At 44.2% G+C, this 14,988-nt stretch overlaps 4 protein-coding genes across 4 annotated transcripts; 1 reads left to right on the top strand and 3 right to left on the bottom strand.

Annotated features, from left to right (window-relative positions):
* Positions 1 to 123: 123 nt before the first annotated feature.
* On the bottom strand, positions 124 to 1,251 carry AOL_s00043g351 (uncharacterized protein; the record flags this gene model as incomplete). The annotated part of the gene is made up of 1 exon (XM_011120837.1): positions 124 to 1,251. One exon carries the CDS (start codon positions 1,249 to 1,251, stop codon positions 124 to 126), a length of 1,128 nt encoding a protein of 375 aa, XP_011119139.1.
* Positions 1,252 to 1,908: 657 nt separating this feature from the next.
* On the bottom strand, positions 1,909 to 3,839 carry AOL_s00043g350 (uncharacterized protein; the record flags this gene model as incomplete). Its single annotated transcript, XM_011120836.1, has 8 exons — positions 1,909 to 2,239; positions 2,303 to 2,392; positions 2,453 to 2,568; positions 2,639 to 2,900; positions 2,958 to 3,084; positions 3,162 to 3,462; positions 3,543 to 3,571; positions 3,695 to 3,839. 8 exons carry the CDS (start codon positions 3,837 to 3,839, stop codon positions 1,909 to 1,911), a joined length of 1,401 nt encoding a protein of 466 aa, XP_011119138.1.
* Positions 3,840 to 6,396: 2,557 nt separating this feature from the next.
* Positions 6,397 to 9,112, top strand: AOL_s00043g349 (uncharacterized protein; the record flags this gene model as incomplete). Its single annotated transcript, XM_011120835.1, has 3 exons — positions 6,397 to 8,420; positions 8,479 to 8,600; positions 8,661 to 9,112. 3 exons carry the CDS (start codon positions 6,397 to 6,399, stop codon positions 9,110 to 9,112), a joined length of 2,598 nt encoding a protein of 865 aa, XP_011119137.1.
* A 372-nt stretch (positions 9,113 to 9,484) lies between these two features.
* Positions 9,485 to 12,266, bottom strand: AOL_s00043g348 (uncharacterized protein; the record flags this gene model as incomplete). Its single annotated transcript, XM_011120834.1, has 7 exons — positions 9,485 to 9,499; positions 9,555 to 9,698; positions 9,805 to 10,515; positions 10,591 to 10,749; positions 10,828 to 11,269; positions 11,333 to 11,911; positions 11,983 to 12,266. 7 exons carry the CDS (start codon positions 12,264 to 12,266, stop codon positions 9,485 to 9,487), a joined length of 2,334 nt encoding a protein of 777 aa, XP_011119136.1.
* Between the last annotated feature and the right edge of the window lie 2,722 nt (positions 12,267 to 14,988).

The raw sequence follows: 14,988 nt of genomic DNA, 5'->3' as shown, positions 1-14,988 counted from the left end.
TTAGTATTCAAATTGTATTCCTTTGACCAGATTGTCAATTTGAAATTAAACCATACAAAACCCTTTTAAAAAAAACATGTTTCCTTGGTAAACAAATCCATTTTCAAGCTAGTCTTCGTCTTCTCAATCGCTCTCCCAATTCTCACCTCCCCACCAAGAAGGCTTTCTCCCACATCTCCATTTCCCCTTCATTCTCTTAAACCACCAGTAATCTCTCTCAACTTCCACATTAGCATCCATTAAAGTCTCCTTATGCTCCAACAAAGCCCGTTGTACAACCCCCAAATTGAATGTCTCTTCCATATCCTCCCAATTTTCCAAAATACCCATATCAACCCACTCAAACCTAACTTTAACATACTCCAACCCTTCACAGAACTCAAAGAGTCTTGCAAGCTCCGTTGCTTCGCATTCGAGGTTGAATAGTGTAAGATCTTTGACTTTACACAGATATGAGGATTCCTCGAAACGATTAAGGAGGGAGAAGTCGCCGCCCAGCGTGTTTAATCCGATCTTTTCGATGTTTGGAAATAAGAAAACGGGGAAGATTTTATCGATGTCAAATGCGTTTTCGTTATCCATGTGCCCCCTTGAAAATCTTTTTAAATTTTTCAACGATTCAGGAAATCCTTCTTGTATCTCTTCAGGCTCTGTAATATGTTTTTTGTCATCCATAATAAGTCTATGAATAAACTCTTCCAGATGCGCGTCCAAACAGTCGGAATAGACCCCTTCGAGTTCAATATCAACGACAGGGGTACCCATATCCAACTCCTCCAGCTCCGGGAGCAAACATAGGATTGGGATAAGAAGAGAAGCAGGGTCCTGAAGTTCTAGAATAGATTTAACCCACCGTGGGTGGAAACTATACTTCTTCGCCACAACGTCCAAACCTTCAAGTTCTTGGTCCGTCCATTGAAAGTCCCCAGCTCCGTCTTTTATTTCATCCCCACCTGAGGCATCGGAGTCAGAATCATTCCTTCGCTCCGCATACCCCCATATCACACTCAATTCTTTGAAATTCTGACCAAAGGAAGGTTCGACCAATAGTCTTCGAAGGAAACTTGTCAACTGCCCCGGACGATTGCTGCAAAGGGAGATATCTGGATCGCGTGGAATATATTCTTTCGCGACATTATAGAATGTTTTGCATATACGAATCGCTACCCAAAGGTCCGAGCGGCTCAGATCCGGATGGCCCAAGATCTCGTGAAGTATTTCTGTTGGGAGAGCGGTAATACTAGAGGCCATGGTTTCTTTTGGCCTGTGGCTATTCAAGCCCAAGCCGCCGAAATTTAGCTAATGGAAGAAAGAAAATTAAGTTCGGAGCATAAATACCCACCAACGCGTGGAGAGTCGAAAGAAGAAAGGGGTCACTGTTTAAAATGGCCAAAAGTGAATTCTGCTGTATCATTACATGCGCGTGTTATTTTTGAAGAGATTGCGTTGTCGATGTATCCCAAGATTTCTCGTACGAGACGCTCCCGTTGGAAGCGGTGCCTTGGCGACTTCCCGCTGGAAGGTGGGCGTCACAAGCAAAATAATAATAATAATAACAAAAACAATAACGGAGAGAGGGTTTTAGGATTTTTGGAAAGAAACATTGAATTCTGATTAATTCGCCAGAATGCCATATTTTACAAAACAGAAGTAGTTTGGGCGGCAACAGAACCATGTCCACCGTTCATGAACTCGATGCAAGAACGCTATATGGGATATAAAACCAACTAATCAATCAGGCTGTGGTTCATCTCGATAATGGTATTCCTGTTCGAATATCATATAATGAAAGAACCCCGGAATTCAGAATGGGAATACACTTCCATCAAAGATGGAAACTATTAAGCACTAAGAAAAGACCCATAAACTGTAATCCCACAGAAAAGTGACACCTTTTGTCTAAAGAATTTAGTACATGCTCATAAACGTCGTGATAATCATGACAATGGCAATATGCCATGCAGAAATATGTACCGAACTCGCGGAGTTTGGTTTCGATGTTGAAGTTGCTGGAATTTCCGAATTAGAACTCGCTGGACTCGAAGTGGTTGTAATACTCGTAAAACGTGCGGAAGGGGTGGAGGAAGAGGGAGCGCGCGAAGGGGACAAACCAGTACTAGTAGACGCAGGCAGGGACGTTGCGATATCTCCGATGGTTGGGATGCTGGCACTCGGGTCAATTGTCCAAGCGCTAGCAGAGCTGGCTGGGCAGTCGACCTGAGTATTGGTTGGAGTATACCTAGTTTTCAGGTATTAGTATATATGTATCTAGGCTGCGCGTGTTATCGGAATCTGGACGTACGCGCTCAAGGTGAGGCTTGTAGGGCTGACACTAGCCCAAACGGTTTTCAAGTTATTAAAGTCCGGAGAAACTGGCGTTGGGGTACCAGATCTACAGTACGTATCCGGGTTAGTTGATTTCATCCCAAATTAGCGGCTCAGCGCGAAGTACCTTTCATATGGATCGCCACCAACGGCTGTAGATGTGTCTTTGACCATTCCATAGCTAACCAAGCCGTACTTGTTGTCTTCGTTGATCCATTCGTAGACGATAGCTCCAGACCACCACTAAGTAAAATTTAGAAAATTCGTCCTTCAGAAGCTTCGCAACCATGCATTTTTTCTCTCGAAAACTTACATCAGTCATATTAGGACCGAAGATGGAGTACATATCCTCGAATAATCTAGGTGGGCTTGTATTGCATCCATCTTCACTTAGGAAGGCTGGAATATCGTACTGAGCAGCAGATAGATAGCCTGTCAGGCGAGAGTAACCGCTTGTCTGGAAAGTATCTGTTGGATTGCACCATTCGTAGGCATTGACGCCGTAGAAGTCGATCGAGGAGTCCCGGTCGGTGAAACCTTCGTGATTACATGCCAAATAGTTTTGAACAAACGGGCTATCAAAATTAACCACAGTTTTCGGGATTTATTTAGCGAGATATCTTCAAACTTACCGAGTGTCGGCGTTATCAGTGGAAGCATAGCCAATATACACAGAATGATCGTATTTCTTGTTCTTTATATGGGTCTTGATATCAGCAACAGCGGCAGCGATAAAGTACACCGCCCGTTCACCAGAGGCTATATATTTTACATTGATTAGTAGTTTTTTTTGTTCGATGGCGATCGATCAATTGAGTGATAGTGAATATATTTACCCTTAGTAATGACTTCATTTCCGATCCAGAAACCAACGGTGTTTTCATATTTTGCAAATGCATCTAAAGTAGCCGCGAAAGAAGAGAGTTGCTGTTGACTCCAATACGGATTATCCTCGTTAATACCGGTTTCATAGTTGGCGAGGTCAACGAAAAGGTATATCCCGGCGTCTGCGAATATCTTCATACAGTCGTCATGGTTGGCAGTATAATCAGTTTGGTAGACACGGATTGTGTTCACACCAAGCTCCTTCATCAAGGTGGCATCAAGCTGACACTGCTCCTTGTCCACCAACGGGTCCTACTCTAGATGTTAGCCCAATTACAAGCACTCCCAACCGGCATCATTCCGGAATTTCTATAAATTTTAATCTAACTTACGACTCGAGCACGTAGTTGGTATGCAACACCTATTCGCGTAAAAGTGTTGTTACATTGTCAGCCTCATATACCTCCAAACCGAATTCATTCGGTGCGCTCGTTGCACAGCCTTGCCGGGGAAAAGCCATTGCTTTCAGTAGAAGTAGGCATACCTTTGATGTAAAACTGTGCACCTGTTTCGGAGTTGAAGAATTTGTTTCCCTTGATTGTTAAGGGAGCAATTGCCTCGACGAGCCCGATACTCGTGGTAAGCAGAGCCGCGACAAGCCCGCCCAGTTTACCCCGGAGATTGATCATAGCGGTATCTCGATAATGCGGAATGCAGACGTTAGTATTCTTCCGGGGGAGATATTAAAGTCTTGGCCTTGGCGATATAAGCACTCTTGGAAAGATGAAATAATACGAAAGGAAAGGAAAGAAGGAAAGGAAGGAAAAGAAGGAAAGAAACGGGAAAAGAATCGACTATTATTATTTTATTTACAACCAGCGCGACGTCAGCCTTTTAAAGGAGATCCAAAGCAACGGGGCTGCAATGCAAATGACGCGCGACACTATAAATACAAAAGAATATTGCATAGTATTGCCTGGTCGACTCGGCTCGAGGTCTAAAACGGAATGGTTGCCAGACAACCAGCCGTTGATCGAGGAATCTCCATGGCCAGGGGTCCCCACTCTGTCGCTGTATTCGAGTGCCTTTCGGTAAGTACATTTACTTATTCATACTCGGACTTGTGCGTGCTTGTACTTATACATGTATCTTACTATTATCCGCCTTGTTCGGTCTTTTCCTGGCCCGCAAAATGGATTAAATGCCGACGCAGCCGGAATATAATTGGAAGTAGAGGTACGGGGGAGTACAATTGGTATGTGACTTCCTTGTTCCCGTCTTGTTCATACTAATACTCTTTAATTGCTGGCTTGCGTATGCACTGTCTCGTCTTAGCCAGGAACAAGTGGATGTATCCGGCTGAAAGAAGGTCCGCAGGTTCCACTAAGGAATAATAAGGCTTGTATCCTTTGATTTCAGCGAACGAACAGTTGCCATTCTTATCGATAATGGGCGAAAAGAGAGGGTGACATCGACCATTATTTCTATTTCTGTTCGAGACCTCGACATCCCTTGTCATCCCTCCGCCCAAGAAATGTGTCAGCGACTTGGCCAGAAGCTTGACTGCCTTGAGTCTCCTTGTCCAAATCAAACGGCGCCCGCTTGTTAAACTGCGCCCAGCCCGACCAGCCCGCTTTGGGCTTAAATTGGTCGAAATTGTGTGCAACCGGGACTTACCGAGAATGGAAATACCACAACTTAGAATGTGTTGGCGGCTTTCCCTTCGGACTGACGATTTCGGTCTAGATAATTGAAATCGCCGGCAGTTATCGCTTTACCATCCACCGATTAAATTAAAGGACTGAATGATATGAATTCTTGACGTGTCTAGCACGCCAACTGAAAACTCTTTCTATTAAGATTTAATTATTCGCAACTTTTATTTCTACGTAAGGTCTTAATTCGCATCGGTCAGACTTTGGTACCTGAATCCTCGATCATTATTCTCAATCTGAGAAGATGGTAAGGAGTAGTTGATCAATTGAGTTTGGATTTTGTTTCAAGTAAGGGATTCCCTAGCATGCGAGTATGCAAACCTTCGGAAAAACTCCTGCCTGTAAATCCGGGCCGTTGGAAAGACGGGAAAGCGGCTAGACCCAGGTTCCTGGGCAAAGATCATAATATTATACGGCATGACTCGCACATGCACAGAAGCTGTCACTGTCATGTTCGCCGTGAGAGGCCATTATAGAGCTTCGTGCCTTGTGCCTGGATCCCAAAGACCAATTGGGCATATATCATGCTAGTATCACACAGGATAGGTCGATAGCGCTATAGCACTGGCCCTTGCCCCACATACACAAGGCCGTCCTTCACCCCATATCCGCTAGTACAGGGTTGCGGGTTTCACTTTCCAATAACTCCAATCCATCTCGCCGCCGTATTTACGGTTGGTCAGAAATTATCTTGTAAACATTTGGATGGGTGACTACCTCAACATGACTTTCTCGGTTCTTCGGCAATCGACCATATCGATCTATGGGATGAAGATACGGAAACCTTATAAGATCAAACCCAAAAACTCGGCAACATATCTAAGTATGAACTCAGGAACAAAGTTCTGGCTCGCCTTAAACGAGAATCCAGACTCTTCCCCACTACTCTCTTCATTAAGATTTAGCTCGGGTTGGGCTCGGGAGAGTAAACTTTATGGCCACACTTCCACATCCGGCCTAATCTACAATATGATTTTCTGGGAGTATTTCCACATCCGTCAAAATATAACCATGCGAAGCGAAAGGTTGACCGGCCGTGCAAATGCAGTTCGATATCAATATCGCTCCCTACCGCCAGGCAACGCAAGAAACCCATTTTTTCCCTTCAAACTGAGATCGATATTACCTTTCGTAGATCATATTAACATTGACGAACAAAGTTCGGCATGTCGGGAAAATTTGCATCGGTAGCGTCAACCCTATACTGTGTTCGTCTCGCCGTTCTATTCTAGTATTCCTAACGTTCCCGCTACGAGCTTCCCCAGCCGGAAAAATTGACTTCGATGAAGATGCTATAAAGGTTGGAAAGGTCCACGATTGGCTTTAGAAATGCCGCCACTCTTTGAATTATACAACTATCATATGATCGAATATCTCATTAATTCAACTTCGGAGCTAGTTTTTTCTACCCTCAGGCTTGTACCACCCGGCTCGAGTGCTGAAGGGTAGTTCCCTTTTAATCTTCACATTACATCACGGCTGTAACACGCTATTTTTGTTGAAAGTGGAGTCATAAATCCTCATTGTCAAGATGGCGAACCTTCTCGATGTTTTGCTGTCTATTTACAGTCAGCTTTTAGCTCTGCAGAGTCAGATCCAGACTGCAACTGTAAAATCTTCGACCACAACAGCCAAGGTTCCATCAGCTACTAGCGCTAAGATTACCAGCTCGACATCAAAGCTGGTTAGCACTTCTGCAACAGCTAAAGCTTCGGTATCAAGCGTTCGGTCTACCGTCCCAGCTTCCAGTGTTCGTTCTACCACGACTACCGCCAAAGCAACCTCCACAAGTTCAAAGGCTGCATCCAGCGCCGCCAGTTCCAAGGCTCCATCTTCCTCAATTGCTATTCCCTCCGCTCAAATTTCTTCAGCTATAAATATTGATTCTGTTTTATCGTCTATTGCTTCTGTCATTTCAACCTCGGTTCTTCCTGTCGCCTCTACTGCACTTCCATCTGTTGAGATACAAAACCCCTTGTCTTCATCAGTGGGGCCGGGACCGTCTGCCCCGTCTGCAGATACATCATCCCTAAGCTCAACCTCTACTGCTGCAGCTCCTTCTGCCACATATACATTGCTCAACAATGTACTTATTTTGGCACCTGACCAATCAACTGCTGCGTTGACTGAACAGCCACTCGATGGGTATGGCATGGCCTGGGATACTTTTATCGTACCGAAAGAAGGGATCGAACTACCGGCTTTGACTTCAAACAACAGCAATGGAACAATCACTTGCAAGTATAATATAATTGCGATGCACTCGCAGTTGTCTTATGACTATGGTGATCTCGGCTGGAGAAGTGCCCTGACGCAAGATCAGATGAACCAAATTTATGCCTATCAGGTATCTTGCAACGTCCGAATGGTCCACTTTAACATCTGGCCGGGCAACTACGCCTTTGGTGCTGATGCTATCGGAGGGTGCTGTGATGCTGCGGACGTACAAGATGTCACTGTCATCAAGGAAGTTGCAGACGCACGTTTCCCATCTGCCGGGCTCAATTCTGTTCCTCTCCCGCTTAATGGATTATACCACGTTCCATCGAAAATCACTGATACCAACCTTACTCAAACCACTGCATTCCTTGAATTTGGCCCTAATCTGCAGTATGCCGAAACCACTGTCGGTGGCGTTATTAACACATTCCCCGATGGGAGATCTCAAATGGCGTTCTTCTGCAGTTTTGGAACCTGGAGTCCAACCAGTGCGTACCTAAATCATATTTGGATTCACTGGGCGACTCATGGTCTCTACGATGGGTATAGGCGTGCTTTATTGAGCACCCAAATCGATGATGTTCTATTGGGTACTGAAGCCTGGGATACTGGTATAACTTATCGCACCACAGTCACGGACATGATAGTTCATGCTGATTGGGTCAACGATGTCAATACCCGCCTTGCAAAGACCAATCCAGGCTCTCATTATATGGTGGAGCTTGGATTGAACGGAAACGGTAATGTTCTTCAGTCCTATGATCAACAACTACTGAAGACATCTCTCAAGGGCACTTGCCAGGATCCAATCTGGTATGCAAAGGATCCTGATACTACCCCTCTCGAATTTCAAAAGGTTTTGGGTACTGGTACGGACAGTTGGCCTACCGATATCACCGAATTTTCTCTCTACACTTTAACTTGCCTCAAGCTTGATCCCTTGTCCGTATGGCTCTGGAGTACAGTTCCCGCACGGACTGCGTACTACTTTGTCAGCCATACATTTACCCACCTGAGCTTGAACAATGCAACTTACAACGATACTTATCGTGAGATCAATTGGAACTTGAAGTATTTCAAGGCCACTGGTCTTGATGTCAATACTCAAATCAGTCAAGGCGGTCTCATTCCCCCAGCTATCACGGGTATGCATAACGGAGACGCTTTGCGAGCCATGATGGATAATGGCGTTTGGAATGCTGTTGGTGATAATACTCGGCCTCCTTTAAGGAACCAGGACAGTGTGTATTGGCCATTGTTTACCACTGTCGCAAATAATGGCTATGACGGCTTCCAAATCACTCCCCGATTTGCAACTCGAATCTACTTCAATTGGTTTGTCTTCACTAATCTAATGACTCGAAATGGTATAAGGGACTAACAAAAGTTTCAGCGATACTTCCGATTGTACTGTCGCCGAGTGGGTCGCAACATCGACGGCAAAGGGCGACATCAATGACCTCCTCGATGTTGAGCAAGAGACTACTATTAACTCACTTCTTAACTTGATGCATGGTAAGCCTAAGAACTATTTTCACAGATTTGGCAGTATATGTTAATATATATATTATGTAGACCCTTACATGTTCCACCAAGCCAACATGAGGACTAACATCACCAACTTGGTCAACATCCCCGGCACTTCATTAACGTCCAAGTTCTCCTTACTTCAAATGTGGACTGAAACCCAAATCGCCGAATTCCAGCGTCTGGTAACTTGGCCGCTACTAACCTACAAACATGATGACATCGCTACTGCCTTCAAGAACCGTTACCAGCGAGATCTCTGCTATGCTCAGGTTAGTCAAGGTGTTAGCGAGGGTAAGGTTGTTAGTATCACGGTTTCCACACCTAATAATACCTGCCCAGTTGAAATTGCAGTTACAGTTCCTGGTGGTGTTAAGGAGACTGGAAGCAACATCCGTGTTGAAAAGATTGGAAACGATTTGCCTACTGTTTGGTTGAAGCTAAATGGGCAACCGATTACACTTACCCTCAATACGCCGCTTGCTATCGGTGGGCTATAATCAATATATGGTATTTTTAGTTGCTTCCTTCAGCTTTTGTCCTTTTTACGGAAACCGTGTAGATGTAAAATATTCGTTTTTATTTGGTACTGGTGCGCTGCTTTAGTATTCCTCTTATTACCAGCTGTATATAGACTCTAAGTATTTCTTGCCCGGATAATAAGAATTTGAATGTACACGAATCTTTAAATATTAGTGCGGTGTGTAAATACTCTCTTGCACGGCATAAAAACGAAGATTTAGGTGGATTTGACGAGATCAAACCGCTACTAACTCTCGAGGGTCTTCCTGTTTCGGTTATACGTTCCAACGATGCAACCCATCCCGGGTGATTCTTCGCAGAGGGTGCCGCTTTCAAAATCTACTAGCTACTCAAAGGGTCATCATCTAGATATATAGTTAGCTCTACTGAAGCACGTTCATGAAAAGTGTGTGCACTTACCCCAATCATAACTGGTGGGACCCTGCCTTGCACTTTGGCTTCTTCAATTAACTTTATCTCTTCCGGCGATGGTAGTAGCAACGAAGTAGTTTTAGCCATCTCCTGAACACGCGATTGCATCTCTGACTGGATTTTTTCTTGCGTCTGCACATGGTAACGAGATTCGTCAGTTCCCGGTAGGGCACATGGTTATAGTAAATCAAGGCAGTCATCCATATGGATCCATTGGCACATTCTTTTTTTAACATACCGCTTTTGCTAGGTTCCCAATCCCAGCCCCAGCGCCGCTTACCCAACTCTCCAATTTGTCTATTTTAGCATTCATCTCTCTTCTAGTATTTGTATCTCCGTATTTAGGATCGATTCCTGCAGATAACACCCCAATTTCTTCTACGATGGTGAGGCCTGGTATAATGTGTTTATCCGATAAAGTAATCCACATCTTGGCAACGTCCGTAAAGCTGCTGAAGTATGCTCTGATCGTCAATACTCCATGAAAGATCGATGTTCGCATGAAGTCATCGAGAGAATAGTGCTCATTAAAATTCTCGAGACTGATAGCAGTCTCCTGCATGAAGGGTTCCACTACTGTTTTCACGACAGCATCAACTGCGGTTGAGACGACGGAGAAGAATTTCGCGAGCGTTTCTATCTGTGCCTTCATTTTAACGATTAAGGCGATTGACTGAACAAGCATAGCTCTGACTTCTTCGAGAGTTATTTCGCTTGTTTGGAGTTTCGTCAAACTGGCCTGGACCTCGGTTACCGCTTTCTTTTGTTCTGCTAGCATTTTGTTCGATTCCATGAGTTTATCGTTGACCTCCCTCAATGCAGCATTTGCGGCATCAGCTTTGGCTCTTGCATTGTCAACCATAGCTTGAGCTACACCCTTTTCACCACCCGTTTGAATGGAATTGAGGGTATTTAGAGCGGCTTGCTGCAGTCCACCTATCACTGGCATCTAGAGAAGAGTGCGATTAGAATTATAGTCCAGTATTTATTAAGCGATGCATCGATGAAAGTGGAAAGTCCCTACAGAATTGATAGGATTTCCCGGTAGTTTACGCCCCTTAGCTTGCAATTCATAGGCAATATTATACTGGGTATTAAACTCGTCCTGCCATTTTATCACAATTGGGTCCGCTTTATCAAGGTTGTCTGCAGTAGCAGCGGTGTCTCTAATCTCTTTCAGTACCTAGTATAGTCACAAAAGCCCTAGATTAGCCATATATGCCGAGTTCACTTAGGGAGTAATGATGAGAATTCGGCTAACCTGGGTAATTGCATGTAAGACTGCCACCAACTTCGCGCTCGCATCACCCACGGGATCTGAAGGCCTAAATGTATCTTTAATTGAAGAAAGCATCTGGTAGGCAAATAAGTAAATACTATTCCCATTAGAGTCATTTGAAGCCTGCGCCCAGTCGATTCCTCCATCTGGACCATTGATGACAGACTTGAATATATTGAGATAAACCATAATATTGTTCAACTGGACATATGCTGGGTCTGCAATATCGGTTAATGTATCTCCGGCGGAACCCACGAGGGCTTCACTTAGACTTTGGCCAATGCTCGATTGTGTGGCTAGCTGTCGAGCAAGTCCTTGCACACCAGTGGCGCCCTGGTCTGCTCCCACAGACGTGATAGCATTTATTGCTGTATTCATGGTGTTGACGTAACCAGATGCCAGATCTCCTAGTAATCCTTCCCACCTGAACCGCTCTCCGCCAAGTTAGCAACTTATAAGTCTGGCTTATTTAGGTTTTGTGCTTTACCCATTCGGAAAATTATCCATGGCCTTCCTGTAGTCTTCTCGAGCATCTTCAACCTGATGGTTAAACTTTTCAGACTGCTGTTTCGTAAAACAAAAATGATCTTGCGCCGCCTTCTCCTTGATATCTTGGATTTTCAAATCAAGCTCATTGTTTTGACGTTGCTTCTCCGTCGTCAATTGATGTTCGTCGGAGGAAATCTGGAGATTGTAGGTGTATAAAAGCCATTCTTCAAGCCTCTGGTCCATCAGCAGAGCCGCTTCATGGCAATCATCGGCAGCTTTCTTCAACTGGCTCATCCTCAAGGAAAGATACTTTTTGGCATTCGGCGGGCTGTTAAGGCATTCTATAACTTGTTGACAGTTCTGGACAAAAAGACGGAAACCCGAAATCAGCCTTCGCGACACTCCGCGCTTTCTCGACCCGTAAACAAATCCGAAATATGAATAGCTATGAAGGCTTACTGTGGTAATCGTACGTGAACCCAACGTGCTGATCCGTCCCATGCCCCTTTCAGCCTCGAGAAAAGCATGCCGGCCAAGATTACTACATTCGACGAGTGCTACTTGTAAATTCTCTGGGCTAGGGTGCTCATTAATTGTCAGTGGACACTACATTTCTCTACGCGGCATCTAATATAGAGGTTTCCTTACCTTGTCTCGATTTTCGGTGCTTGACCTGCGTATTCCGTTTTTCTGTAATCGAACGTGGGAATCGTAGTGGTCGACGCAATCGGGGATGAACCAGCGATGAAACAGCCACCTAGGCAGTTTATAGCCACTGGCACCGTCACCAAAAGTTCTTCCCAGCGATAATGAGGGACAATAGTGGATTTGATTTCCTTCGTCACATTATTAATTGCTCCCGCGCTGAGGTTAGTAATGAGTTTAGTCTCGTTCGCCACCACAAATGCAAGCTTTTCTTCTTGAGAGCTCATTTTGTGAACAGGATGTGGAGAGATATCAAGATAAGATGAAAGGTTGTCTCTCCTCGAAGTTTCTGATTAGGGTGACTTCGGATGTATTTGTAGCTGGGCGCGAAATGTAAAAGAGGGGTATAATCGATCTTGTAGAGTAAGCTTTCCAAAGAATGAAGGTAATTAAAGGAGCCTAGAAGCTCGACCGGACTATGATTAGAAAGTCAAGGTTGAGAGCATACTTGGCGCCGCATACATACCCTAACTCCATGTCAAAAAATAAACCCCTTCGCAACTTGTAAAGTTTCATTCTGCACCGCGACTGAGTTATTTCGTAGTCTGCGGGGTTGTTTTCCTTGCTAACTTTCTGGCGTGCAGGTGCCACTAACCCATTCTGAAGAGTAGCGCGAAAACAATTGTGTCTGTTCAGCTCGGCCCACTTCTATACATGGAATTATATTGAAACCGTGGACCCCGCACCAGACCGCTTTTTATGTATACCGAAAAGTCAATGGGAAAGTGAAAGACGACTCCCATCCACTAAGCTATTTCGAATGCGGATTTGATAGGAACGGCCCTCCAAGATTGTCCCAAATAATGTCGCCTTTTTGGATGGGAATTGGGAATCCACTTTGGTTTTGTTCAAACGAAGTTGGTACCGATTGGTCTCGTTGATATATATATATATATCGATAATCGGTTATATGTGTGCTTAAGTAGGTATGTATGCAACAATCCACAACGCGACAGTACCCAAGAGTCTCTGCCCTCACCCTGCGCCTGGTCTCGAGGCTACCCAAGGGTATGCATAATGCATATGCAAGGATGGAGAGTTGAGACGTTAGAACTTTTTGTACTTACTGTATTCTCAACTGCTCAATGCCGTATTATAACACTGAAATTGTATTGAGATAGCTATCGATAGCTATCGATAGCATTCCCTCTCACAGTTCGTCCTTGGTTGCAGACGAAAGCCACATACGTCAATTGCATTAACTATTATTATAATTATTATATTAAAATTTTTAAATGTACGGCTACGGATCAGGTGTCAATCCTAAAATGCCATTAGCCCTCGGACCCACAGCCGGTCACTTGGTTAATGTAACATTAAAGATATACCGACTGGACGTCAAATGGCCTTTTAGTGCCTAAAACCGGTCAGTTTTCTGGCCCGCTGTGGATCTTTTTATTCTAAGGACCAATATATTAATATACACATAACTAAGCTTCCAGGTCTGGGTACGAGACAAATAACTAAGACAATATTAGGTGCTGCAACATAGCATACGATGCTATCTTAGTCGCCTCACAAAATGTGCTAGAAAGTTACTGATAGAACATTGCTTTTACTAGTTGCCTTTCAATCTTGTAGCCAACGGCTTATTGTATAAACTGTCCTGCTAATCACCTTCTCAACTTTTAATTAACTTGAATGTTGCATCGTTAAATTCAACTTCATATTTCTCAGATAACGGTATCTTTCGAATACAACTCCGAACTCCATTACGTCCAGAAACCCCGCACACTGAACAGAAATTATGACGGGCCAATTTGTATCCATCCGTATGTTTAAAGGGCTTCACCTCTAGATCCCTCTTCGCATTTCAACATTATGTTACTAATAGCATATATATAACATATAGGATATTTTAGATCAGGCACGAAAAAATTGAAGTTCCGCCCTAAGCGCCAAGGGTTGGGTGGTTTGCTATGTTGTCTGCCGTAATATACCTCCTAACAATTGGGACTAAGTTTCTGCATTTTACCTTAGTTCATGTATGTACCAGTATACCTCGCATAAAATATCCTAGGTCTCATTGGCAAACTAAAATGCTTCGGCGGCTGATGTTTACAGACCTCTCGCTGCGAAATTAATCGCGGATCTTCTAGTTATTCAATCTGCTCACTTAAAATTAATATTCTCAAACAATGAATTGGGCGCAGATGCTTCGACCAAACTTACACATTTTCTGGGCCTGCTCCTGCGTTGTGAACGCCGGGAAGTGACCCCCATACCATCTGGGCCTGTACAGCTAGCTGTACCTACAGCTGAACGAAGAAAGTTTAGCCTTCTTCGCTCCTGCCCACAGCCGAGGAGGCATGATCCGACAATTGTGGCTCGGCTCCCAATCCGATTGGGAAACAGCCCGTCAAACTTGCATTGAATCCTTTCAACAGCCTATCCTGACGGGGATATCTAAATGCAAGCCTGCAAAAGTGGAAATTAAACTCTACCTTGCTATATTTTACACTTACAGGCTCAAGATGTGAACGCCAGGTTGATTATTTACTGAAAAAACGAGCCTGTATTCATGTTGCAGATTGACGGAACCTAGTTATAATGAATTAGGGTCGGGCTGGTGTACCTTGAGGGAAAGCTAGTGATCTATCTATATAGTGCACCGGTAGCCCACTTATTACCAGAATAGGGCGTGTTTTCACAATTCTCATTTACATTTACTTTTAACACGCCGAGTCTTTGAATTTGAGTGACACGTAGCCGTGCACCTGTGGCTGTAGCTGCATAATCGCCGCAAATCTGGCGGTGATAGGTTTTGGCAAACGAGGCTGCTCATATTTGTATCGATGTGGGTAGGCCCCGCTTTTCTACTTCATAGAGTTCTCTTTGAAGTCTGCTACAGGTTCAAAAACAATGCCCACCCCCTTCAAGTTCCATGCTGACTCCTAATCCGCTCCGTTTAACCTTTGGTAATAGGGTCGTAAATCATCATAGCTTATA

This window comes from Orbilia oligospora, assembly GCF_000225545.1.
Source record: "Orbilia oligospora ATCC 24927 unplaced genomic scaffold scaffold00043, whole genome shotgun sequence".
In the NCBI taxonomy this organism is placed as follows: Eukaryota; Fungi; Ascomycota; class Orbiliomycetes; order Orbiliales; family Orbiliaceae; genus Orbilia; species Orbilia oligospora.
Note: the sequence above shows the minus strand (reverse complement) of the source record. Positions and strands in the feature narration are given on the sequence as shown.